At 40.4% G+C, this 19,743-nt stretch overlaps 2 protein-coding genes across 3 annotated transcripts; one reads left to right on the top strand and one right to left on the bottom strand.

Moving 5' to 3' along the window:
- The first annotated feature begins 1,089 nt into the window (after positions 1-1,089).
- LOC103722987 (guanine nucleotide-binding protein subunit beta-like protein A) lies at positions 1,090-6,288 on the top strand. Of its 2 annotated transcripts, XM_039128632.1 has the most exons (3): positions 1,090-2,060; positions 3,963-4,067; positions 4,637-6,288. In XM_039128632.1, exons 1-2 carry the CDS (start codon positions 1,188-1,190, stop codon positions 4,062-4,064), a joined length of 975 nt encoding a protein of 324 aa, XP_038984560.1. In that variant the 5' UTR covers positions 1,090-1,187; the 3' UTR covers positions 4,065-4,067; positions 4,637-6,288. The 2 variants fall into 2 exon arrangements, with proteins under 2 accessions (XP_038984560.1, XP_008811978.2); XM_008813756.4 differs by lacking the exon at positions 4,637-6,288 and having other exon boundaries at positions 3,963-4,395.
- LOC103722985 (ABC transporter G family member 7) lies at positions 6,036-17,315 on the bottom strand. The gene is made up of 11 exons (XM_008813755.3): positions 16,914-17,315; positions 16,213-16,403; positions 15,937-16,087; positions 15,010-15,142; positions 13,141-13,342; positions 12,205-12,481; positions 11,530-11,661; positions 8,616-8,836; positions 7,811-8,023; positions 7,634-7,718; positions 6,036-6,652 (listed from the first exon to the last, which is right to left on the bottom strand). Exons 1-11 carry the CDS (start codon positions 17,166-17,168, stop codon positions 6,491-6,493), a joined length of 2,022 nt encoding a protein of 673 aa, XP_008811977.2. The 5' UTR covers positions 17,169-17,315; the 3' UTR covers positions 6,036-6,490.
- Between the last annotated feature and the right edge of the window lie 2,428 nt (positions 17,316-19,743).

Genomic DNA, 19,743 nt, shown 5'->3' with positions numbered 1-19,743 from the left:
ATTTTCTCCATCTAAATTTATCTTTCTTAATTTTATTTTTCTTCCAATTCAAAATATTAGTACTCCATTATCTTTGTTATTTTAGATTGGATTCGGAGCAACGGTCTGAATATGGTCTCTTCCATCTAGTATCATGAGCGATTAGCATTAGAACCATCACAATCTGACCTGTGGTCTAAGCAGCTAATCATCCAAGCACTCCAGTAGCTCGACCAATTCAGTGTCTGAGTCGGACTGTGCATACCATATACTTGTACATATTTGTGGGTCAATGGGCCAACTAGATTAAACTAAGCATAGGACGAGTGCATCTAATAAATTAATTGGATATCGTCGAGGTTCAATAATAGATTCAGATGGGAAAGATTCATTTCTCGCAAGTTTGAAGGTATAATCAGTTAAAAATAGTAAATTAGATGAACAAAAAATAACCGACTATTTTGAGCTCAGCCATAGCTGGACTCAAAAAATAAAACCCATAACAAATTAAATTTGTAGCTAAAGAAGTCAAATATTGAATAAAAAACTTAAAATCCATTTTAAGCCACACCAAAAAAATGAGCGATCAAGTCTTGGCTCCATATTATATATATTATAAATTATATCAATATGAATTAATTAAGTCTTATTAGTGTATTTGTTTATTCTTTAAATCAAGCTATAGCTTCTGGAATTTGACTAAATTCGATTCTAAAAAAAATATGAATGAGGTTTGAAATAATAGTAAACGAATTAAATATCTCATAATCAAGCTCGAATAAACTTCAATAAGTCATAAGTTTGGTAAGCTGGAACCTTTGATAAGTTGTGAAATTCAAAGTTGCTGGGAATTCCAGACTTCCAAAGAAATCTCACTTGGAACAGAATGTATAATCCCTGATTAAATGCTAGATTACCTATTGCTCTTTAAGTTAAGAGTCCCACTTTCCACGGCACGCTAATGGCCCATGGCCCAAGATCTTGTTTCCAGCCCATCTATTGCCCGGGAAATCTCGAAGCAGCCCAAAGCGTTGGCCCAGTCCGATCTGCAGCCCTAATTCGTCTCCCAAAACCCTAGGCAGCCTATCCCGTATAAAAATCCCTCCCGACCATCGCCACTCGTTTCCTACAGGGAGTAACCTCGGCGGCGAAGGAAGGAGATCGAGATCCCGTCCTCTTCCTTATCGTTCGATACGCATCCTACGGCCATGGCGGAGACACTGGTCCTCAAGGGCACCCTGCGCGGCCACTCGGGCCCGGTGACGGCGATCGCCGCCCCGCTGGACAACTCGGACATGATCGTCTCCTCCTCGCGCGACAAGTCCGTCCTCGTCTGGCACCTTACCAAGGACTCCCCCGCCGCCGCCGCCGGCGAACCCGGCGGCGCCGCCTACGGTATCCCCCGCCGCCGCCTCACTGGCCACTCCCACTTCGTCCAGGACGTGGTACTCTCCTCCGACGGACAGTTCGCCCTCTCCGGCTCCTGGGACGGCGAGCTCCGCCTCTGGGACCTCGCCACCGGCGCCACCACCCGCCGCTTCGTCGGTCACACGAAGGACGTTCTCTCCGTCGCCTTCTCCATCGACAACCGCCAGATCGTCTCCGCTTCCCGCGACCGCACCATCAAGCTCTGGAACACCCTCGGCGAGTGCAAGTACACCATACAGGACGCCGACGCCCACACCAACTGGGTCAGCTGCGTCCGCTTCAGCCCCAACAACTTCCAGCCTACCATCGTCTCCGGCTCCTGGGACCGCACCGTCAAGGTCTGGAACCTCACCAACTGCAAGCTCCGTTCCACCCTTACCGGCCACGGCGGCTACGTCAACGCCGTCGCCGTCAGCCCCGATGGTTCCCTCTGCGCCAGCGGCGGGAAGGACGGGGTCACGCTGCTCTGGGACTTGGCTGAGGGGAAGAGGCTCTACTCGCTCGATGCCGGGGCCATTATTCATTCTCTCTGCTTCAGCCCCAACCGCTACTGGCTCTGCGCCGCCACCCAGGACAGCGTCAAGATTTGGGACCTCGAGAGCAAGTCCATCGTCCAGGATCTCAGGCCGGAGACTCCCACCAGCAAGAACCAGGTATCGTATCAGATCCATGGTTTTTTTTTATCATTTTATTGTTATTTTGGAGTTAAATTTTGTTTTTTTAAAGTTTTTACTGTATAAAGATTGGATTTTTATTGTTTTCCTCCTCACTTTTTAATGTTGCTAATGTTCTATTTATTATGTTTGGATTTATTATGGGCTGTTATTACGCAAAATTAACGAGCATGAATCAGATATTATTTTGTTGGAAGCACATGTATGATTTGCAAGATCTGGTTGTTAACATTATTTTCATTTTTGAGCACGGTGGGATATTTTCATATCCCGGCGACAAAGTTCAGCATAATTATTCCTTGATATTTAAGTCTCCCAGTTTTTGCAATTAATTTGCAAAGCAGGATCATATGTAAATTAAATCGCAGATCCAGGATTGATTTGCTCCTTTCCTTGGTCTGGGAAAATTCTGTTCTTTTATTACATAATTTCTGTTCAATCAGTTCTTTTGCCTGATTTACCTTGTTTTAAGTTATACATTTAGTTGCTTAAAAAAAGTGCTTCTATGATTTTTAAAACAAAAAAACTTTTTTGAAAAAACTAAGTGTTCGGTAACATGATCTGAAAAGTGCTGCTGGAAGAAATAGTCATAAGCATTTTAGGAGAAGATAGAAAGCCTTCTTCTTCTTCTTTTCATAAAGGAGAAGCAACCCCGATCATGCCCTAGAAGTCTAGAATGGTCAGGGATCATTTTCCAATTCGTTTCTTGTATCCCAGCACAATATCATACTTACAAGGCACGGTTAAAGCTTGAATATTTTACCACAAGATAGAAGTATCTATTTTTTTGTATGTCCACTGTGGAGAAAATAGTTAGTTGATTGGTTGTGTGATTACTGTTGGGGCCAGTAAACAGTATTAGTTTGAAGTATGTATGGGAAAAACATATTTTTTGATATGATAATAGAGCACCTATTCAAAATCCTTGTTTGTGAAGATGGTAAAATCCAAAGTATCCTTATACTGCTTGTTCTCATGTATTTAGTTCTGCGGTAATAATGCCTTCTCTGCAATTCTTAACAAGGTTTTAATTTTGGCTGAGATTTTGGTTTATATTAGTATTGGGCAGGTACTATGATATGGTATAATTTATATGTTGGCTGTCTATTTCCTGCTACAAACCTATATCCGATGTATTGGCCTATATGATATCAAAATATCATTAAGATTTTCTGATTTGTTTTTAAGGTAATATTTTAATTATTAATCATACAAATCAGCTGATACATATAGAAGTTAATCGATGTTTACCATATTAACCAAGATCTCAGAAATCTTGGTTCCTAAATATTGGCTGAGAGTTTCAAGTTCTTGGCTCTTTCCTTTGGAAAATTTGCTATATATGGAGACCACAGCTATCAAATGAATGGGTGACTACGTGGGTGCTAATACAATCCAATGCCTTGGATATTTGAATGTCATCCCATCCGGCTTCTTTTTGGGGTGGTGGCTGCATATATGGGAACCTAAACCCTTATATTGTCTGAGATAAAACCTTGTTCTCACTTTGGATGATTTGTGTAACCTAGTACATACGGTGTACCCCAGTGCATACGCCCCAACTAGGTTTTCCCTGAACCTCCAGGGGTAAAATGGACATAAAGCCCCCTATTAAACCTCTTACCTGCCGTATATGGGGCACCAAAACCCGGTTTACACTCATCATGGGTGCGCACTGTGGTACTTGCAGCACTACTCCAATCTCAGCATTGGGCACTCTCCAAGATGGCCAAGGTCTTGGCATTTTAAAATTTTGGTTCTTATTGATATTGAATGTAGAGTAGTATTTTTTTTAAAAAAAATAAATTGAAAGACTATTATTCTGTCTGTATGTACTATATGCTTGTTTGAGAAAAAGCTTTTCTCTTTCTACATTTGCAGATTCTATACTGCACGAGCTTGAGCTGGAGTGCTGATGGGAGCACGCTGTTTACTGGCTACACTGATGGTGTTATCAGGGTGTGGGGCATTTCTCGTTATTAGAAGGTAGCAGTTATGTTAGAGGTTTTGGTCTCATTTAACCTTTTTGAAATGATGTTTATTCAAATGGGATGAGTTATCTGGTTAGCTTGTATTTGTCAATTTTGACTCAAGTATTTAGGCTATGCTTTTGGAAATTTGAGGTTATTCTTGGCTCTGCCTGGAATCGATCTTTGAAGTTGCAGGTCCTTTCCAGACAGGTGTTTCTGATGCCTTCTTTCCGAGAAGCCTTATATCGAAATTTTTCACTGTTCTTATTTCTCTTCAATACTGTGGCATGCTTTAAGTCTGCATTGTAGAGGTGTTTACGTGGTAATGTTTGATTTTGATCGTACGTTGGTGCCTAGCTTGATTGTTACCTAGTCTCTTACATGTCTTTATCCCATATGCATGTCAATTCCATGCATGTAATAGCAATATAAATCCTTTCATGCCCAAAGACCAGGTTTTGTTGTGAAAATTATTCAAAGTGATAAATATCATGAAAATCTGCAGCTAACCATTTGCATTAATTTAGCCTCAGGCTATTCGGTACAGTGCTCTGATGTAATTCAAGCCACTTTTCCTATGACCAGGTAACAGGCGTTCCGTGATGAAAATCTTGTTATGCTCCGTAAAGTTCTTAGCGGATGCTTTTAAATGATGAAAGATGGACAGCATAATAGCATTACTTATGCCTCTTGCTTTAGTCGTGCCTCCTGTTAATTCACATTAGCATTACTTATGCCTCTTGCTTAGTTCTGTATAAAATATGTTTCGATTAAGGTTGATTGAAGTAGTTTAATCAGGAACCATTATCACTATTTCAGTGGCATTCAATTTAAAGATTTCATGTATCTTTCAGAATTCAGACACTACTGCAGGTTATTTAGGAACATTGCAACAATTTTCCAGGCTACAAATGGTGGATAACAACTGGTAAATTAGATTTAATGTAATTGAATATATCTAGAGATTCAGTATGGGTATGGCCGTGTGTTGCCATGAATCGCAACAGATTTGCATACACGTCTGAGCTTGGCCGATCCCCGAGTTTAGTTCTCATTTCTTATACCCAGGCATGGCTGCAAGAGCAGGCATCTCAGCTAGGTGCGGGTATCAGCGGTAGTTCAGCGTGCAAAACGTTTATCTTGCTCAGCTTTTGCCCGTTCTGCGCCCCTATTTCTTTTATCTATACTGCTTCAGTAATTTGACTTTCCCAGTATTCACTAACTATAATTTGTTGCTATATGAGTTATTGGAAATGGATGGGGAGGTGGTTGCTCGATTCCATAAGATTAATGAGGTGGGAGACAACTCCGGAAGCGCTTCAGTTATCAGTAATATTACTTGGTCGCAAGCCTTGACGCAAACGCTTCAATAATACCAGCCATGCGCATTTAAAAGGTGGCGGTCCCAACCAGAGCCCTGGCGGTAGTGGTTGATGCCTTCCAAGTTTCTAGTTTGTAATCTCCTTCTAGGGCCATGATATCTCAACTTCTGTGAGAGATTTTGGAGGCAAATGCAGTGTGATTGACATGATTTGATGGTCTGTGGAAATAGATATGGGAATCGCTTTTAAAAAACAGCACCTCTGAAGGTTTTCAATTGATTGTATACATGAGTTAGATGATCGGTCTAGTCCAAAGTCCTATGAGGGAAAAGATTAGTGAAAATTAGTAATATCTGGCAAGAAAGCAATTCTTTCGGCCAAGTCAATTTGTTTTGATGTTCGCATGGTGGAATGAAGAACAGGCTTTGCCATGAGAGATGAGATAACTTTTAAACGTTTAACTCTTTTCATCACAATCGGAATAAAGTTTTTAGCGGAGAATAGCGTTTGTACATGGTGAAAAGTTCTGTGCAATTTCTCTGTTTTTTTAATTAAAAAAAGCAACAGATAACTTAAACGTACCATAAATAATCTAAAATATAATAAGATATTGCCTATCAATTCATAAACTAGTATGTGTCAAGAAAAAAAGATCGAACAAATATGGCAAACAGTTTCACTAATTGGAAAGATGGAACTTGTTTACCCAGTTCAAAAGCATCAAAACATGATTTTCAGCTTATCTGAACCAAGCCAGCATACGTTTATTTGCCAAGAACTAAACATTAGGTTGCCACCCACATGCTAGCAATATTTGCATGCATTCATACAGAGGTATATTGTATGCATTCACCATCATATCCAACTTCTACCAGTTATCTACAAGATAGAACAAACTTAGCTTTCCAACTTATCCAAGATCAAAAGGGAACATTAGGTTGCCACCCACAGGCCTGCAGTATTTGCATGCGCTCAATTCTTCCAGATGACTTGGGAGCACATGTTCATCTTTAGAATCCAACACCTGCTGCCCAAGCCTTTTGCAGAAGACTTTTTGGTGATTATCTGATTATCTACTGCCGAACACGCCCACCAAATTCTGAATCAGAGTGTTCTGTTATTCTTGTTGCTGATATTCTGGAGGTAGAAGTTGCTGATATTTTGGTCTGTTCTTCTTAAGGAGAAGGTAAGTGGTCCAGTACCAGAACATGAGTATCCTGCCCTGTGCAATAATCGTATCCCTGATTCGACTATTTCCAAAAGAAAGCCTGTCCAGAGCCTGCCATAGAGGAAGATATATTAAATAATGTTTCATTACTGGAAAACAGATTTCTCTTCTGAGTTAAGATCAAAGAATAAAGGAACCGAAAAACCTTAAGCCCATCAACATCCATAACTGCATTATTTTGTTTTCTTTTGGTTATCTTTTTTAGGAAAAGACAAGAAAATTGGACTAAGAATGCATACTGAAGTCTATTGCTAAAAATTGTCACCGCACTCCACATTTATTACTGCACATTCAGGTTTATAATTTTAGTATAGGGTTTAATCAGCATCTGATGGCTACAAACTTCTTCCAGCTAAACTATTGGAATTTTAGGGATAGGTAGGTATTGAAGAGTCCCAGTAGTTGAGGAAATATTATTAATCACTGCAGGAACGCTGTTAGCTATACCAAAAGTAGATTATAGTATTGTTATCTATATAATCATTTTCTTGTGATGGATGTATACATACCAGAAAAGGTGATTTTAGCTTGTATTAGCAACAGTTTAAAATGCTATAGAGTTTCTGAACACTATGAGAATATCTATCAGATCCTTAATCCCTCCAATCAATGCTCCTCTGCTGTGCTGACTAGTGATTAACAGGGTTCAGGTCTCATAAATAAGCAGAGACACCTTCAGGCGTCAAAGTATCTAAGTCCTGATGCCATCTTAGTGCACTAAAGCCCATTCAAGGATTTGGTCTTGATTCCTGAGAGTGGTCTTATGATAAAATAATGCCATTCAGATGGAAGATGTGACTGGTGCACAGATCTGGTCTAACATTACTTATTCTAGGCCAGCCATTTCTACTCCAACAACAGAGTGACTGAGAAAAGCCATCAAGTTCTCACGGTATCTAATCTTGTTGCTATGTATGATCTATCAGTATCTGTAAGAACAGTTTCAAGTTCTCAATTGACCTATTTTTATCTCACTTTAGCCCAAAAGATATTGTAATGCTGTTGAAAAAAGACTACAACATCTATTGATACCTGTTCTCCAGTTTGTATATCAAATGAATGTTGGTGCTCGAATTGGAGCCCACTAAATTCATTGATGCAGAGCCCCTGAAAAGCCCTGAAAATGACAAGAACAAATAATAATGCTCAGACAATCATCACCTAGATGACCACCTACCAGCTCACAAATTCATATATTATGAGATATACCATCTTATAAGAGAGACTTGAGGGATCCATCGAAAAATCGCAGGCGTATTCTCAGCATTGACATAATAGCCCCCAAAGACGATGAACACAGTCATAAGGGATGGCCCCACGGCCATTGCTGCTTCAGTTGTAGGAACCATAGCCCCAACAGTAAGACCCATTGCTGAAGCAGCAAATGACTCCATTGTCACAATGCCACAAAACTTTGCAAATCTGAATTCCAAATTCCATGTCAAAGGCTTTAATGAACTTGGCCAAGTTACTGAAAAAGATATCAAATGGCCGAAATCTCATACAGGTATGTAAGCATATCAAGCTAGGTGCCAAATTTCTAATTTTTGAGTCATTAACTTTTTGCTGACAAGGTGAGCAAGGCAAAGACGCGAATGGTAAGATAGTCCCATGGAAAAAACTCAAGGATAAAGTCAAAATGAATATATTTGAAGAATAGATGATGCATTAAGAAAGAGAGGTAGAAAAGCCGGTCGAGATGGCATGAGCTCGTGCAAAGCTACAAAAAAAAAAAAAAGGCAGAACCCAATGAAGATGGTCTGGGTTGTGTTGGAGTCAAGAAAAGGCCTAAATAGATACCATTTGGAGGGAGTGGAAAGACCATCAAATAGATGCAAACAGTATAACATGACTTTAAAAAGCCATTATGAATCTAAATGACAAATGGTTGGGAAATGACACTTAGCATGCAATTTATAGCTAGGATCATTGTGCAAGAGAAGTTTATGGCGTTCTTATAAGATTGACTCATATGAATCCAATGTTGCAATAATGGAAACAATACATAGTTTACCTGGATAGAGTAGGATGCAAACGAGCCATGGGATAGACAACTGTCCCAAACATTAACGGGAATGCTGCTCCTATTGGGATTTCAGCCAGCAATTTAGATAGCAGATATGGACCCAGTGCATATGAACCCTTGGCACGCTCTCTGTCTACTATTGCACGTTCCTTTGGAAATACACCTACTGTCTTTGTAAGGGCTGCCATTGCTGTGTTTATTGCAGCCACCTTTATACACACACATATATATATAAAACAAAGAGATACATATCAATGCTTAACACATTATGAAAATTTTGAAGTGCTTTACTGAGTATTTGACAAAGGAGACTACACTACCATAATCAATGATTGCTACTACTATTTGTTGGCAAGTCATAAATTTAAATTCACTGAGAACTTTTCAGATGAAACAACAAATGTACTTAATACCATTATTTGAGGAGGATAACTGAAACATAAGAGAGACCATATATATCCATGTACTTAGTGGTTAAATGATATGTAAAATTAGCTGAAAAAGATCAACTGGTGCCACAAAGTTTGTGAAAAATGTCCAGTCACAAGGGTAGAGCAGCAAAAAATTGATTGAAACATCCAATAGGCTTTAAATCACAGCTTTCATCAATATAAGAAAAAGTTTAACTTACAAACAAAAAAGAGAATTACCATGCAACTATCCTCCAGTGCCAGCAGATGGAATAAAGTAGTAGGCAGGTTCTGTACCTAGTCCGCCAATTAATGCTGAACATAATCCGTTGTATGATTATCTAAAGATGCTCCTTCTATGGCTGTACATTGCCATGTTAATTTGTAACAAATTAGCTTTTCAATCGGTAGATTGGAAATAGCATCCAAACTTAATATCCATACTAGGGCACTTTCATTGCTCCTTCTTAGGTCCAGTTGTTTCATTGAGAAAACCTATGCCTCTGCAGGCATCATATTATGTTGAAGTATTAAAAGTTCTGCATCCTGCTAATTAATTCAACATTCCAAACAATTACATGACCACTAAACTCTTTAAAACCCAGATCAGTTGAGGAGAAAATGGAAACGTCAAAGCTACTTCACTACCACATTAGTTCCATATATTGTATACCATAATGCAAAGGTCCCTTCCTCAGAGCCCCTTCCACCAACTGATCAAGATTTATGAACAAAAGAAATTTAAGATGAACTAAAGGAACTTTCTTTGTTATGTTCCAAGCACCAAAACCTTAATGGAGGCTCTCCTTTGAGAACATTCTCACTTCTTGTCCAATTTTTCCCCCTACAGATGAACTTTTCCGTATACAAGACAAACACTAGCAATATAAAAAAGGAGGATGTCAGGGGGGCAAAATATTGGCTTCTATATAACTAATGCTCAATCAAGGCTTTACACTGCTATTGGCATGGGGTATGCCAGCCAGTGGCCAGCAAGGCATGTGTTGTGCCGTGCTACACCAATGTGTTCCTTGGCATAATAAAAGAATATTTTTTTAAAAAAAAACTTTTGTCTTATTAAGTAATATCCACCGTATTGACTTGTGCCAAACCAGCATGGATCAATATGGGTCGGCAGACCTGGTGCCTGGCATCAACCCAGTGCTGAGTGTCGGTGCCGGCCTAGTACAGTACATGCCCATCAGAACTTGACACCATGTGCTTAGTCAATAGGTTAAACCTTTATTGATGCAAGAGAATAGTAAATAGTATATAAACATTTCTATTTGACAAAACAAAAAGCACTCTGAAGATTACAAAACATCCAATATGCCCTGCTTGCCAAATGTTTCCTGAAGGTGAAGAGTGAAGACAATCAGGGTCTTTCAAACAGCATAGTCAAGTTACCGAGCTCACATTTTGTCAAAAGAAGTCACAACTGCCGACTGGCCTTTATATGCTTAGTCCTTCATGAAATATAGATTATGCACCCAGATGACAGCCTAATTGTAGATGAAAGTTGAATCCCGTTGTAAGAAGAAACAAACAAAGCCACAACAGCTTAAAAGATGCTAATGCCATTTACATGTTTTTTTCCCCCTCCATTGGAAGGTTAGGCAACCAAAGTCAAGAAGGAAACTCTTTTAAGGGCAATGCCCACCTTATCAAGAATTAAGAACACACAATGTGAAAGAGTATGCCTCCAACAAATCATAGATAACTACTAGAAGAATCAAAGAAATAGAGATCTTGAACATTTAACTGACAAACAAAAATTTGAGGGGAATGTTAAAATATTGATTGCATATATAAGAACAGTTAAAAAATTATTAAGAAAAATATCACCAAATGTTCATGTACGAGACACGCAGAACACATTGAAAGTGACCGATTGCAACTTGAATTCCTTTAAATAGTTCCGATTCCCGATTCGCTAAACAGAAGAGAGATTCCAAAAGAGAGGGCTTCATCGGGAGGCTCGCGTAGTTTGTTACGTCAGCTCCAAAAGGATAAGTTGCATGTCACCTTGAAACTAATTCTTGATTTGTCTCCTTCTTGGGTTTAAGCTACTCTGAAATCTGTTTCTACGCTTTTACCTAATCTTGAGATTTCATTGGCAGAGCTGATTGACTGGGAGATTTATTTTCTCACTCTAGCCACACATGATTTTAATACTGCTTCATGTTGTTCTTGATAAATCTAGAAAGACACTATTGACAGGCTAACTCAAAAGGAAAGAACATGAGAGAATTAAAGGATATTATCAGTCGCGAGATTGGACTCACATGGTTTGATTTGGTGCTCGAAAGAATTTCCATATTTTAGAAGATTAATAACTGTTTGACCATTGTAGTATTTAAGCCACAGATGTTAGAAGACATTAAGATTCAACACATAAAAGGTGTCAATGCATCTTTAATCCATTGAACAGACACCTTTAAAAAAAATAGATATAAGGCATTAGGACCAAAAAGCACAAGGATGATGCATACCTGAAGAAGTCCCATCCTATCTTGTATTGAGGTCTGAGTTCTACCCATTCGCCAAAAGACTGATCCAAATATGATTGCTGATGCAATAGACATTCTTGTCCTAACTTTGTTTGTAGGTCCATCACGAGAAGCCTGAGCATAACAGAACCCTTGAGTGCTGATTGAGATGAATTCAGAAGGTGATTATAAAATAACATGACTATCAATTCAAATTGCCCAATTAGCAGAAGGCATAGATAAAAGAGTTTTCAAAGGTTTATTCATATAGAATTATAGACGGTGATGACACATTACAAATTGTTACGAGACGAGCAGTTATAACTGCATAAATGGAATACCTTCTTTGGGATCTGTTTTTATACATTGACTTGATGTACCTTGAAACTTGCAACAATGATCTGATCCTGATTACTATCTCATGGTTATCCTACTTTGGACGATAATGTGAGGAGTTCATGATATAATGTCATAGCAACTATATGACATTGAGCAATAGACCTGATCCAAATCATTCAGGATCGATCTTTCATCATCTTTTCTTACTTAACAGTCCACATCCTTCTTTGTACTGAGCTTTCTCAAATCTTCGACAACAGCATATGATTTTTAAAAATATATATATTAAGCAATAAGCACACAGTGAAACTGAAACGAACAATAATGAATGACATTAACCTGCATCCATGCTCGTTTAAGGAGTAACCGGAACTGCCTCCACCAACCACCTCGCTTCTTAACTACAGATTTCCTACGAAACTTTGATGGAACTTTGGAGACCTCCCATTGCATAATTGGACTAGTACACTGAATAGATGGAGTGCTTTTAGATAACGCATCAACAAGATCATCAATCCTTTTCTGGGAAGAATGTACACTTTCAGCTGAGCTATAATCAATTGATATGAGATCAGCCAAAAACTCAGCAGGGTTCACATGGTCTGGACAATGATACCTGATACAGCAGCATCCAAAATGTCAAAAGATTGACTGTACTAAGTTAATATAACAGAAAGTCAAAAACCACGAGGTATATGCAACTATAGAAGCATTTTTTTTGATACCTGCTGTAGTTAGCATGCAAGAATAAGTCAGCAAAACCTAAACTTAATTTAACGATGAGAACAAACAACATTTATTAAGAAAGCCATGATGACAATTTTACAGTCGATGCATCTTCATCTTCATTGCATTTATAAACACAGGGGAAAAGAACCAGAATGACATGCAAAAGAGTGAGAATGAAAATATAGGATAGTAAACACACTCATAAAAAGGCTTTTTTTCTCTGTCTGAGTGGACACACTCATAAACAATTAGTAAGGAAAAACAATGAACAATAGCCAAATCTATGATTGATATATAGTGCAGTTAAAAGGGTTAAGGAATCATTTAAGTACATTTATTTCTAATGTGCTAATGAGAATGCATTTGCTCCAACACTTTCTTCTCAAATTTCAATTTTATAAATTTCAAAATGTCGGCAGCAGAGAAACAAAATTGATACTGCATAAAAACAAGATATGGTTGCAATACATGTAAGACAAAGTAAGTTGTAAAAATATTTTAAGCTTTGAAACAATGACAGGGTGGAAAAAGTGGAAAAGTAATAACCCAAATTTTGCGAAGTATGTCAAAGGTTCATCTTTTGCAGGACCCATGTAAACAACAGCCCCCTCTGATAACAACACAATGTCATCAAATTTGCCATATACCGAACTTCTAGGTTGGTGTATAGAGCATATCACAGTATGTCCATCTTCTGCAAGCTGTTGAAGAGTTTCCATAACCTTCTCTGCCTGGAATGCATCCAGACCTGCATGAACCACAAACAATTCTGTTGGCATGCACAGAATCAAACAGACCTACCATAATTGACTGGTTTGAAAAAATGTGAAAAAAAGGTGATAGTACAACCCTGAGAGATTAAATGTCAAATCTAGCTCCCCGTCTGGTGAAAAAAGTAAACAAAGAAACGTTGGATTGTTCTTTGGTACTTTAAATATTCAATCAGTATCTTTAAATAGTACAAAAGTTTAGTCCAAGATGGCAGTTAACTCACACCTACATTGTACAACTAACAGTTCACACTGCTTAAATGCAGAGAGCTAATGCCTGCCATGAGCTATGTCTGCAAATATGAATTGATATAAAGGTATTGACAGAGAAATACATATCCATGGTAACTGCGGGTCTCAATGTTGAGGCTCTCATAAGACCGGGACATGTTTAAAGATTATCCAAATTGTAGTCTTTTCTTTCTAAACTTAGTGGATTGGTAAGATTTTCTTCTTCCTCTTGACTGTGAACTTGATGAAAACCTTACCATCTAGCTGCTCCATCTTCGCTCCAAAACCTTGCTGTCAAGTGGATCACTAGATCTGTTTACTTTGAATGCATTGGAGCAGAGCATCCTATAATTGACATTATGTTGCTACTAGAGCATGCTCCAGAAAAGTAAAAGCATATGTAGATGTATGGAAGACTTCAATGGGAAGAACAAAAGGAATCAAGGAAAAAATATGGGAGCATCACTTTTTTATTAAGGAAATTCTACAGTTGATGTTTATCCAACCTTTTCATTTTAAGCTGTATTGAATCTTATAGTAGTAGATGATAAGAGCTAAGTAGGAAAAATGACTGGTAGTATGTTGCATTTTTATGATTCACTTTTAGTTATGTTGCATTTTTATGATTTATTCTTCAGCCAATTTATCTCCAACATCTTGAGTTAAATATTTCACCTGAGCAATGGATCTATCTATATAAGAAAAGTTTTGAAATTATTTTTTTATATCAAATAATGAGCACCACATCATTATATATAGTTTTAGGAATTTCTGATGGACAGCAAACTTGAAAAAAGTAGAAACAGGTTGGCAATGATGCCTTTCAAATACCAGTATATTATTTTCGCAGCTGAAATTTGAATATGATAGCTATCTTGACATATCTGATTCTATTTAATTATTTTCTTTACCTTAATCATAGGCTCGAGACATAAGATATACTAGGTTAACCCCACCTCTACCCTCCATTATCACGCAGCTGCTACTATGTAAGGCCCACTTGCTGTTTGTTTTGGGTGTACCAGCAGCATTTGTAGGAATTGCCAGGCTGCAGTCACATGTATGTTGACCACACCTTCAAAATCAAAAAGCCTAACCTCCAACCTAGAATCAGTCTTTATTTTCACCTGACCAATTCATCAGCAAAAAAATAATATAAACAAATCTAAAAAGTTCACATTGCAAGACAATGTGTGAAACTATACCATGTTAGTGAATCACATGTTCTATTATTTGTTCAAACGGATGGCTGGGTTTTAAATTTTTTTTCCAAAAGTACATATCTCTAAAAGAAATGTGTTTAGTTATTCATGGACCAATTTGCTAAATGGTGATAAAGAAGCTACCAATAAGTTATTTGGAGAAGACAAAAAGTAATGATGTTGGTGAATTGGTGATGAAAGCACGGTCGTACCAGTTGTAGGTTCATCTGCAAAGATAGCAGATGGACTAGCAATCAGTTCACAAGCAAGTGACAGACGCTTCTTTTCACCACCACTAATTCCACGGACTTTTGCATCACCAACAATAGAATCAGCACAGTTGACCTTTTGATGAAGTGAAAACATATTCAACAAAAAATAAAAGAAGATAAGTACAGCTTGTACCCTGTATCCGTTATATGGAAATTGAAAATAATGAATTATAAAAACTAGAATTTGCTAAAGGAACATTTTTCTCACCCAAAAACATTTATTTCCTCATTAGCACAGGTCTTTTCATTTTCAATCAAATAAATGGAAGAAAAAAGTCTGACCAACATGACTTGCAAGTTCTAGTATTGATAGAAAGAAATCAAATAATAAATAGATAATGAAAAGTCGAGGTACATTTTAAGAGACTTTGACGAAAGAATATGCATTAAGCTGAGAGTGAAAGGAGCTTGTTGCAACAACTTCACAAAAATTTTGATATATTTAATGATTTTTATAAAAAAAATCTTTTGAATCTTAAGGGTTTAGTAGGTTTTGGTTTGGTTTAAGTCTCAGTTGAACAAGATGGGTTGCAGTTTTGGCCATTTTTGAAGTTTTTAATACTATACAGATTGATCTCAAATTCTCAATTAATATTCAAATATTTCAGTTTCAACTTCTCTTTTGGAGGTTCAGAGAAAACTCAAGACATCGGTCAATTGGCTTCCTTGATTGGCCAGTCAACTTTCCAACCTGAAATGGACCGCCTGATTTATCGACTGAAGAACCAATTTTCCACCTTAATGCATGTCTTGAGTTTCAGTATCATCGCAGTAAACTAGCCGAAACTTCTATTATATGCATATGACATCAGTCACAGTCCTTACTCCACCAATTTATCTTATTTTTAGTGATGATACCAAACTTACCAAGCCCAATCGGAACAGGAGCTGGCTCACATACTTATCCTTCTTCGCTGCTGATAATGACTCGGGAAGCTGGAGCTCAGCAGCAAGTGACAATGTTTCCCGAACTGTCAGCTGCGAGAAAAAAAGGTCTTCCTGTCTCACATAAGCCATCCTGCAAAACCACATATTTGCTTTATTCCGAAAGAACTTCACCAAGGCAACTCACTCTGGTGAAAATTTCATCGTTCTTAAACAATCTAGAAAGGCGCACTGACATCAAGATGCTTGGGAACTTACTTATAACCTCCAGTTGTTCTTGGCCGTCCATTGACATCTAGATGCCCGGTAAGACGCAACCTGGGGGACGCTGCGAGCTGCCCGGCAAGCACATTGAGCAATGTGGTCTTCCCTGATCCCGATGGCCCCATGATTGCAAGTAACCTTCCTGGCTTGGCCTCCCCGCTCACATTTGTCAGCAGAAACCTCACCTAAGAAACACATCATACAATAATAATAATAATAATAAATAATGACAATAACGGGAGTGTCCACAATATTCTTAGCTGCCCAATTGTCCATCTCTCCCCCTTGAAATTGACAAATGGAACGGAGATATAAGAATGAACAAATTATCTTACGATGAAAGAAAAGAAGCCAAAATATTAGAAAACCAGTAATTACACTGAAACAAATAATTCTACATAAACTTAAGGTATTGGACGAGATTTGCAGTATATTAAAAGAAAGGAAGTATTGTTAATATTAGAAGAAATATCATGCATTCACGAAGACAATCAAGAAACAGCTCGAGACCTCGTGCCAGGCCGGAAACAATGTCGGGACGGAACAAGTTAGAAAAGCTACGGCTCTCATGCTAACCTGCACAACCCTACAGGAGCACGATAGCGTGACAATGCACTCTGGACTAGCTTACGCGTGTAGTGAGGAATCCGAAATATGGACAGAATAGTTAGGGGGCTTCGTCGCCGCCGGCTTACCGTTTTTCCTCGCTTGTCGGAGAGGGAGCAGGTGACGGCACTCCACCGGATGGTGACCGGAAAGACCTTGCCGGAGTCCGGAACCTCCTCGTCGTCAGCGATCTTCCCGGCATCCTCCGACTGCTCCTCCTCCTCCTCCTCCTCCTCCTCCGGCGCCAAGGCGGGGCCAGGACCGGTAATTGCCCGGAGGAAGAACGCCGCCGCCAGCGCCGCCAGGAGCTGGCCCAACCCTTTTCCACCGATCACCACCACCATTTCTCTCTCTCTCTCTCCCTCAATCCCTCTCGGCTCTCGCTCGGTCGCTCCCGCTCTATTTGTGAGAGGGATAGCTCGGCAGTCGTCGCCGCAAAAAATGGGATGCGGGCGGAAACGGTGAAGGATTTTATCCTCTGCAAACCATAACGTGCGGCCACAGTCGCTTGTTTGCTTAATAAGAGATCGGTCGAGTTAATGGGCCCGGCGAGCAAATTAAGTTTAACGGTCCATTTTTTATTCGGGCTTGGTTTAGATATGTGTCATGCCAAGAGTTGGCCCATCAAGTCAGGATGCTTCTCACGGAATAAAAATGGCAAAAGCAATGTTGTGTGTTGTCGCCTTTTTCTTTTCTATAAATTCTTGAATTTGGTTAGGAAAATATGTTTTTATTTTTTTTAAGTAGCTGCCAAATTCCTGTGTGAGAACAACATATTGATGGGACCTTATGCAAATGAAGACTGTGAGGTGAAACAAATTTGTACAATATGAATAATATCATGCACCACTGGAGAGTTTGCTTTTGAGAGATGCTTGTACCCCAAAGAAATTATTGCCTAACAGGATATAGGATCAAATTCCGCCGTCACAAAAACCATAGGGCTTGGGAGCTAGGAGATCAATAGGCATTGTAGAATTGAAAGGTAAATTTACGCTTATTTGGTAGTTTAAAACAAATGATGTTGAGGATTGTGTGAACATTCGACTTGTAACAGGACATGTATCCAATTGACGGGCATGAATACTAAGTTTGGAAGATGGATTGAGCTGCAAAAATATATGGCATTCAACACGTAAATTTATATGGAATTTTTAAATAATTAAACTATCCTTCAATGATTTTGATGGGCAACTTCTCTCCAAGACTAGGGTTTTGAGCTCCAAATGCTTGTTCTTTTAAGCCTCGTGCATGTCTTCTAGTAGGATAATAAGCTCATCTGGCGGGTGGCTAGATTTGGTTCGAAATTGGTATTGCATGCTAGACCAGCTTTTCTTTCTTGTCTCCTTGAAGCTTGGGCGTCAGTTTTTTGGATCTTTTTCCTGCAAAAATTTTGTTCATGATTAAAAAGAAAAGAAAGACATATCATATGAGTTGTGCCATGTGAAATATAATATTAAATATAATTTTTATTTCTACTGCATATGATATATGAAATCCAGAGAAGTTGGGCATATGCTATACGAATATGAATGGAATGCATGTTGTTGCTGGTGGTCCAAACCGAGAACGATTGGCACAGCGGTGTGAACGGGGTTCCGTTTGAGTTGCCTTGGTTGGTGTTGATTGCGCTCCACCTTCCACCGGAAAACCTGCAAGCAAGCCTCGCACCACCACTGGGGTAGTGGGGGCCCTCCGACGATCAAGTCAGAGGAGATTGGAGGAGAAGGAGAGATAATAGTAGCAAGTAAGAGAATGCTTTGGAAGTTCTTGCTTACCCTCCCCCTTTTCCCCCCAGCCGCATATATACCAGGCTGGGGGGTCCTTTTGGGGGGTTGGTCATCGTGTAGCACGATGGAGCTGCCACTGATATGGCCGTTACAGGGCGTCGTGGGGCAGCGCTGGGTACGGCCATGACAGGGCGTAGTGGAGCTCCGCTTTGTACGGCTGTTACAGGGGATCGTGGAGCAGCGCCGGATACGACCGTTGCTGGGTGTAGTGGAGCAGAGGGCCGCGGCGTGCCTCTGGGGAATAGACTGTCGTTGTCGAGAGATGCCCGACTCGGGGTCGGTCTGCGGAGACGAAGATGTCCGACTCGGGGTCGGATTGCTGGATCAAGGGGCAGCCGACTCGGGGTCGGGCTGCGGAGCCGAAGATGTCCGACTCGGGGTCGGATTGCTGGATCAAGGGGCTGCTGTAGTCTTCCTGGGCGCGCGTGCCGGTCACGTGGGGCATGGTGGCTAAGTTCCCCCGTAACAGTATTTACCGGTCGGGGCTTCAGGCTAGTCTGCTCCCGGGATGATCATCGGGTTAGCCTGGCATCCGAGGGCCGAGCCTCGGGAGATTCCGCTCGTTGGTCGGCCAAGGCTGGCGCAAGCCGAGGCGACCGGTCGGGGCTTCAGGCTAGTCTGCTCCCGGGATGATCATCGGGTTAGCCTGGCATCTGAGGGTTGTCAGGCCTCAGGAAATTCCGCTCGTTGGTCGGCCAAGGCTGGCGCAAGCCGAGGCGACCGGTCGGGGCTTCAGGCTAGTCTGCTCCCGGGATGATCATCGGGTTAGCCTGGCATCCGAGGGCCGAGCCTCGGAAAATTCCGCTCGTTGGTCGGCCAAGGCTGGCGCAAGCCGAGGCGACCGGTCGGGGCTTCAGGCTAGTCTGCTCCCGGGATGATCATCGGGTTAGCCTGGCATCCGAGGGCCGAGCCTCGGGAAATTCCGCTCGTTGGTCGGCCAAGGCTGGCGCAAGCCGAGGCGACCGGTCGGGGCTTCAGGCTAGTCTGCTCCCGGGATGATCATCGGATTAGCCTGGCATCCGAGGGCCGAGCCTCGGGAGATTCCGCTCGTTGGTCGGCCAAGGCTGGCGCAAGCCGAGGCGACCGGTCGGGGCTTCAGGCTAGTCTGCTCCCGGGATGATCATCGGGT

The sequence above is a fragment of the Phoenix dactylifera genome, chromosome 8 (assembly GCF_009389715.1).
Source record: "Phoenix dactylifera cultivar Barhee BC4 chromosome 8, palm_55x_up_171113_PBpolish2nd_filt_p, whole genome shotgun sequence".
Classification (NCBI taxonomy): domain Eukaryota; kingdom Viridiplantae; phylum Streptophyta; class Magnoliopsida; order Arecales; family Arecaceae; genus Phoenix; species Phoenix dactylifera.
Note: the sequence above shows the minus strand (reverse complement) of the source record. Positions and strands in the feature narration are given on the sequence as shown.

Bases quoted from the DNA above. Each gene is read 5' to 3' on its own strand.
- LOC103722987 (XM_039128632.1), top strand. From the start codon at position 1,188: ATGGCGGAGACACTGGTCCTCAAGGGCACCCTGCGCGGCCACTCGGGC. The intron at 2,061-3,962 runs GTATCGTATCAG...CTACATTTGCAG, and splicing joins CTCCCACCAGCAAGAACCAG to ATTCTATACTGCACGAGCTT.
- LOC103722985 (XM_008813755.3), bottom strand. From the start codon at position 17,168: ATGGTGGTGGTGATCGGTGGAAAAGGGTTGGGCCAGCTCCTGGCGGCG. The intron at 11,662-12,204 runs GTTAATGTCATT...TGTTATGCTCAG, and splicing joins TTAAACGAGCATGGATGCAG to GCTTCTCGTGATGGACCTAC. The intron at 8,837-11,529 runs GTATGCATCATC...GTGTGTATAAAG, and splicing joins ATAGGATGGGACTTCTTCAG to GTGGCTGCAATAAACACAGC.